The 8,265-nt window shown below is 33.7% G+C and overlaps 1 protein-coding gene across 1 annotated transcript in view; it reads left to right on the forward strand.

Annotated features, from left to right (window-relative positions):
• Positions 1–6,499: 6,499 nt before the first annotated feature.
• Positions 6,500–8,265, forward strand: part of LOC107736958 (sia-alpha-2,3-Gal-beta-1,4-GlcNAc-R:alpha 2,8-sialyltransferase-like) — an 11,694-nt gene continuing 9,928 nt past the window's right edge. Inside the window, exon 1 of the mRNA XM_016548351.1 lies at positions 6,500–7,032. Coding sequence (XP_016403837.1) covers positions 6,869–7,032 — 164 coding nt within the window. The 5' untranslated portion in view covers positions 6,500–6,868. The remainder of the gene's footprint in view (positions 7,033–8,265) is intronic.

The raw sequence follows: 8,265 nt of genomic DNA on the forward strand, positions 1-8,265 counted from the left end.
AGTTGAGCTGGTCGCCTGTGCTGATCTTTTTGTCATAATTTCCACTTTTTTCATAATGATGACTTTTTATCTCATATTTTGACCTCTGTTTTCATAATTATGGCTTAGTATCTCATATTTTAAACTTTTTGTCATGACTTTTTCTCTCATTACTTTTTGTCATTATTTAGACTTTTTATATTGTAATTTAAACTTTTTATATCACAATTATGATTTCTTATTTCATATTTTGGAATTATAATCTCATAATTATGAATTTTTACATTACAATTTTTACTTTCTATTTCATATTTATGATTTTTATCTAATAATTTGACTTTTATTCACGTAATTATGACTTAATGTCTCATAATTTACTTTTTTAAATGTCATAATGACTTTTTCTCTCATAACTTTGACTTTTTGTCATAATTTTGACATCCTAATAGATTTTTTATTTAATGTTTATGATTTTTTATCTAATAACTTTGACTTTTTGTCATTATTTTGACTTGTTATATAATAATAGATTTTTTATTTAATGTTTATGATTTTTATCTCATAATTCGACTTGTTCTCATAATTATGACTTTAATGTCTCATCATTTTCTTTTTTTTATGTCATGACTTTTTCTCTCATAACTTTGACTTTTTGTCAATATGTGGACTTTTTAGATCATAATTATGACTTTTTATTTCATATTAATGATTTTTATCTCATAATTTGACTTTTATTCTTATAATTATGACTTAAATGTCTCATAATTTACTTTGTCATAATTACTTTTTCTCTCAAAACATTAACTTTTTGTCATTATGTGGACTTTTTAGATCATAATTATGACTTTTTATTTCATATTAATGATTTTTATCTCATAATTTGACTTTTTTCTTATAATTATGACTTAAATGTCTCATAATTTACTTTTTTATGTCATAATGACTTTATCTCTCAAACATTGACTTTTTGTCATTATGTGGACTTTTTATATCATAATTATGACTTTTTATTTTAACATGTATGACTTTTTATCTCATAATTTGACTTTTATTCTTTTATTTAATGTTTGAGGAATAATCTATCTGGGAGGAATAGTCTTTTTAATTTGCAAAAGTCTACAGGGAATTTTACAGAACCACTAGCATGTTGTAAAGATGCTGGACATTTCTATTGACATTTTCTTTTTCTCTATATTTTATTACTATATTGTTATTTATAATGTATTGTCTATTCTCTTTATTATTAGTGTTTTTATTACCTTAAATAATATGTATGTCTGCACTATGTTTGTACTTTGTGTACTGGAAGCTCCTGACACCAAGACAAATTCCTTGTGTGTGTAAACACACTTGGCAATAAAGCTCTTTCTGATTTCTGGATGAGCGCCGTTTTCTGTCCTGTGTTGACATGTTTCAGTTCTGGCAACACAAATGTCATCTTTAAATAGCCGATAGCCTTTAGTTAAACCACAGCCGTGAACTGTGATTTGCTACTTTCTATTGGTTAGTTCATTTTCATGGAATAGAAATACGTTACATCTTAAATACACTTGTATCTACTAAAAAGTTACTGTGTAGGAGTATACTAGCATAAAGATGACATAAAGTGAATAGGCTTGGACTAAAGGCCAATGCACAAAAATAATACAGGGCAAGTTACACACTGCCTTTTGTCAATATGAGCAATAGTGATAGTGATGCTTGGCTAAACAAATACCACTAAAAATAGAAAATGATATCTACCTTCCTGCATTAGAGATTTAAATGCATTTGACAAAAACATTAGTTGAGATTGGTGTTTTATGGGAGGTGATAGTCTCTGAATGAGGTCTTGACCTGTTAATCATGTTTCTGGTGGCCGCAGCTCAGAGCGTGTTGTTTAATTTATATTTTAGCTGCTAATTGCTCTGCAGAAGATTGCTATTACTACCTCTGACATCTACTGTCTGCCTGTCAAATATTTGTCAGGAGCAAATCAATATTTCATAATTTTTCCATATTGCTCGGTGACAGGTCAAAAGCATTAAAGAAATAGTTCAGCTTCGTAAAATATCTTCTTTTGTGTTTCACAAGAGAAAGGAAAGTCTTACAGGTTTGGGACGACATGAGGGTGAGTAAACGATGACAATTTTAATTTTTTATTTTGAGTGAATCATTGCGTTCAAGAGAGAAAGCTGTTTATCGTTTCCAGTCGTTTACATTGTATGTCATTTTGAGTATTGATTACAAACGGTATGAAGCGATCAGGATATTAAATTCATCAACCGTGAGGTGAGCAGATGAGTGTTTAATGTTGCATTATTGTGCATTATGCACACGTTATCTCAGCGTTATCTTAACGTTATCTCAATGTCGTCCGCTGTCTTATCTGTGCTAATCGTGTAAGTGCATGTTACATCATTAACTGATTCCACAGTGAGATCACATGTAGAAGTTCCCGCTTCTCAAATGAGTCACTATTTGTTAATTATTTAACATAAAAGTAACAATTATGACGTTAAAAGTTGAAATTAAGATTAAAAGTCATAAATATGACGTCAAAATGATTAAATAAAAAGTCAAAATTGACAAACAATTATGACATGCAAAGTCAAAATTGACATAAAAATCAGAATTATGACGTAAAATTCTAACAATTTCTATTTCATTCAAGTATCAGCTTTGCCTCAGATGTTATATGACTCAAATTAGTCACTATTTGTTATTTATTTTTCTGATTTAAAGGTGAAAATTGTGATGTATTTAGTCAAAACTGTGAAATAAAAAGTGAGAAAAAATTGAAATTGAGATTAAAAGTCATAAATCATGACGCAAGTCAAAACTGACAAACAATTATGACATACAAAGTTGAAACTGAGATAAAAATTCACGATTATGAAAAAAAAAGACGAAATTGACATTGATGTAAAAAGTCAAATTTCTGATTCTCATTTATGTATCAACTTTGTTTCAGAACTTTCTCCTAAATACCTTCAAAGTAATAAAATATGACTCAAATGAGTTGTTATCCAGTAAGAGCTATAAAATGAAGATTATTTGACGAGAAATGCTTGAGTTCATATTGAGACTTGTGATTGCAGACGTTTGACAAATCTGAGCACAGTTTGAGTCATAACTGAGAGTCTTCTGGAGACACATTTTCTTCTGAGGAACATCGGAGACGCAGGAGACTTCTGTAAACGTCTAATGAGATGTTAAAGAGATCTTATTTGTGATCTTTGGGACTTATAAAGAAGCATTTGTGATTGTCATGAGAACTAGATAAAATGTGTCCCAAAAAGCGTTTGATCTCAGAATATGAGCTGCACACTTTGTTTTATGTGTTGAAGGGTTGATCATTTGCTGCCTGTGTGTTTGTCAAAGGACTGAATGCTGTGTCATTTCTCCTGCTATTGTCTCAGAGTGTGTTTTAATGATATCAGTGAAGCCCTTAACGTGAGGACAGCAGCAGATCTTATCACACACACACACACACACACACACACAGAAGCAGCGCAGGAATGTGATAAGACATAAAACACACACACACAGCGGCTGAATCAATCAACTATTAGTGACTGTACACACACACACACACACTCACTCACTCACTCACTCTCTCTCACACACACACACACACAGAAGCAGCGCAGGAATGTGATAAGACATAAAACACACACACACACAGTGGCTGAATCAATCATCTATTAGTGACTGTACACACACACACACACTCACTCACTCACTCACTCTCTCTCACACACACACACACACAGAAGCAGCGCAGGAATGTGATAAGACATAAAACACACACACACACAGTGGCTGAATCAATCATCTATTAGTGACTGTACACACACACACACACTCACTCACTCACTCACTCTCTCTCACACACACACACACACAGAAGCAGCGCAGGAATGTGATAAGACATAAAACACACACACACACAGTGGCTGAATCAATCATCTATTAGTGACTGTACACACACACACACACTCACTCACTCACTCACTCTCTCTCACACACACACACACACAGAAGCAGCGCAGGAATGTGATAAGACATAAAACACACACACACACAGTGGCTGAATCAATCATCTATTAGTGACTGTACACACACACACACACTCACTCACTCACTCACTCTCTCTCACACACACACACACACAGAAGCAGCGCAGGAATGTGATAAGACATAAAACACACACACACACAGTGGCTGAATCAATCATCTATTAGTGACTGTACACACACACACACACTCACTCACTCACTCACTCTCTCTCACACACACACACACACAGAAGCAGCGCAGGAATGTGATAAGACAAAAAACACACACACACAGTGGCTGAATCAATCATCTATTAGTGACTGTACACACACACACACACTCACTCACTCATTTTCTACACAAAATTATGAGATAAAAAGGCATAATTATGAAATAAAACATAAGAATTATGACATACTGAGTCATAATAATTATGAAATAAAAAGTGGGAACTGAACAAGTCAATTATGACATAAAAAGTCATAACTATGACAGTCATAATTTGCACATTAAAAAATTTGATTTTTAATAATTTCAAAATTGACATAAAACATGACATTAAAAACTTTATCACATACAATGTCATAGTTATGACATAAAAGTCATAATTTGGACACACAAATGTAGATTTTTTTGTCATAATTTTGACTGTCATGAGTATGAAATAAAAAGCAGAAAAACAATTATTACATAAGTTGAAATTGACAGAAAGTTGTACGGAAAAAGATGAAATTGACATGAAAATCATAATCCATAAGTAAATAATAATAAATATGGCTTTGTAATAATTATGGCTTACCTGAATGATAAGTCAATAGTATTTGAGGATGCTTTAAAGATATGTTTTGGGACATACTCTTTTTCTTCTACTTTTTATGATTGATAATATGTGAGTTTGGAGCAGCAGCACTAATCTTCATGTTCACCGGTGAAGGGGCTTTGAGTGTGTGTATGTGTGTGTGTGTGTGTGTGTGTGTGTGAATGCATGCGTTATTTACTGCGTAATTGTATTGCGTAAAATACTTTTTAAATTTTGATAAAGTGAGGAGATATCGATGTTGTAATTTCCATAAACACAAACTATGCATGAGTCATAAATCCCTCACAGTCTGAGTGCATGAGCTTTATTCTGTGTTCTGTAATAATAAAGCTCAGCATGATGTTGGGATTACAGTAATCTCTACCGCTGCAGATACTGTAATAACATCACTGCTCAGACATTGTTTTGTTTTTTTTGTCTGCTATGTTGGATGATTCCACAGCAAAGTTCACCTGGAAAAGAGATTTGTCATCAATGTTTGAAGCCCAGCGTTGCTTGTCAACCGATAATAGTTAAGCAGTAGATGTACTGTAAGTCAGCTCTCTTTGTTCCAGACTTCCACCATATATGCACAGAACACAAACCCTCTGTAGACAAAACACCATAACCATGTGCTACAAAACACCAAGAACAATTATATGGATGAGCTTAGAACCGTAACGTTCCTCACACAGGGTATAAAGGCCCAAAGCACCATGAGGTAAGCTTCTCCAAAGGTAGAGAATTACCTTCCTGCCATTACTCCTTCTTTACTTCCTTAAACAGGTGAACTCCTGCATGTCTAGAACAGAGCGCCCCCTAACGCTCAGGTGAGTAGTGACAATGCTGCCCTAAGAAGACAGGAAAACGGTTACAATGCGATATAATGTTAATATTTTGATAAAATCTCAATACAAATATAATTGAAAGTATATTTTTTAAAATTAATATGACAACATATTTATTGTGACTGTATACGTATGTATATGTGTGTGTAAAACATTTTTAAAATAATAATTGAATACAAAGGTGTGTGTGTGTGTGTGTGTGTCAGTGTCATTGAGATACTATTATAGTGTTTTTATTAATATTTTAATCCGTTTTTGTTTTTTATTTTCCACTTTCATTTTAATTTTTGTTAGTACTTATGTTGTGTTTTTGTCATTTTTAGTTTTTATTTATTATTATGTCAGTTTTAGTTATTTTAGTACATCAAGTTAAAGTAAATTAATGGTTTTTAATGGTTTTAATTTCAGTTTTAAAGTTTTTTAGTTTTAGTTGTGTCTGTGTGTATAGACAGACAGACAGACAGACAGACAGATAGATAGATAGATAGATAGATAGATAGATATTACATATTACAGCAATCTTGAATAAGAATATGACCAAATATGAATATGAATAAAAATATTCACGTATGCAGTAGGCCTACATTAAAGTAATGCAGTATAAAATCATTTTAAAAAAGGATATTTATTTTTACAATATAATTGTATTGCATCATATGCATAATTATGCTATTGTAGACCGGATATAATCTTTTAATAACATCTTAATACAAAATGATATTATATAAAACATATGAATAACAAAATGACGGCATAATATTGATAGAATAAAAAATATTACATAGTCATGCTGAAGTCCAAAGGTCTAAAAGGCTGAGTGTGTTTTGTTATGAGGATATTTCAGGTGTGTGTGTGTGTGTGTGTGTGACATATCAGGATAATCCGTGTAACCCTTTCGTGTCCGCGGATCCTCCAGCTCCTCCGTCTGCGGCGCTGACTTGTTTATTTCTTGCATTTCTCTGAACAGGATCGAGTCTCCTTTAAGTATCGCCTGCTGTTCCTGCACTGGAGCCCGAATGTGAGGGAGGTGATGTTTCCAGGCAAACGCCGATATCAGACGGAGATCCGGCATGGCAGCGGCCGGTGCTGATGAGAGACGCCGCGGATCCCTGCTCTTCATCAGCATCAGCGCCTGAAGCGACGCGACTCGCATCCATCATGCTCGTTCTCCGTGTGTGAATAGCAGTGCTTCTGGGCTGAGATGGTTCGGGTCGTCAGTGTTCTGGGTCTGGTGATGTTCAGCGTCGCTTTGCTCATTTTGTCATTGATCAGTTACGTGTCCATCAAGAAAGACTTCATCTTCACCGCCCCGAAATACGCCAACGCCGGCGGGCCGCGGATGTACATGTTCCACACGGGCTTTCGGTGAGCATGTGTTTTATCACGCTCATTCATTAAATCAGGGCCATAAAGTGGACGTTTATGACTGTAATTCAAAAGGGGGGCGTTTGTAATGCACATGTGTGCAGATATTGCCTACATGTAGATTAATAAGCGCGTGCTTTAATCACATTTTGGAAAGGCCTCTCTTGTCCTTCTGTCATGATGCTCGGCGCGCATGCGCAGCTCGCCCCTTGATCATGAAGATGAACAAACCTACATTCTCATATTTCGCAGAGTAATGATTTCTGAACAGTCAGCTGCTGCTTTCATATTCTGTATACATCATGCATTCGATTCTAACAAACAGACTTAAGAATTAAAGCTCGTTTTAGCATTTATCCTTCAACATTTCCATTGCACAGAAGGTTCTTAATAGTGGAAAAAGGTTCCTCAGAGTATTAAAATGTTCTTCATATCAAGATGTATTATTATAATTTTTTATAGACAAAGAAAAACTTGTTTTTGTTTGCATATGGCAGTTATTATGGTTAACTAAAAATAAAAATAAAACAATAAAATACTTGAAAAAAAACGTAAACTGAAATAAAATAAAATGTAAGAAAAACTTATTATGTGTGTGTGTGTGTGTGTGTGTATATATATATATATATATATAAAGTATAAGTAATTCAAAATATTAATAAATAAAAAAAATAAAATATATTTTTTTTTAATTAAATGTTTTTAAATAACACTGATGTATGGCATTGTTGTGAAAGCAGCTTTTTACAATTTTTATTTTGACATTTGATGGAATTTCGTTAAAGGAATAGTTCACCTAAAAATGAACATTAGCTGAAAATGTGCTCACTCTCAGGCCATCCAGGATGTAGATGAGTGTGTTTCTTCATCAGATTTGTAGAAATGTAGCATTGCATCAGTGTCTCAGCAATGGATGCTCTGCAGTGAATGGGTGCCGTCAGAATGAGAGTCCAAACAGCTGATAAAAACATCACAATAATCCACAAGTAATCCACAGCACTCCAGTCCATCAGTTAACATCTGGAGAAGACAAAAGCTGAAACAAATCCAGCATTAAGACGCTTTTAACTAAAACACAAGTCCATAATCCATAATAATGCTTCCTCCAGTGAAAAAGTCTCCTGTTGTCTCTCACATTAAAATCCAGCCACATATGTGTTTAGAGCTGTTTAAACGCTGCTTGATCTGTGCAGATTTCTCTCCTGATTCAGACCAGAACACTTTTTCACTGGA

Source organism: Sinocyclocheilus rhinocerous, unplaced genomic scaffold (genome assembly GCF_001515625.1).
Source record: "Sinocyclocheilus rhinocerous isolate Xijiao unplaced genomic scaffold, SAMN03320098_v1.1 scaffold2868, whole genome shotgun sequence".
Lineage (NCBI taxonomy): Eukaryota > Metazoa > Chordata > Actinopteri > Cypriniformes > Cyprinidae > Sinocyclocheilus > Sinocyclocheilus rhinocerous.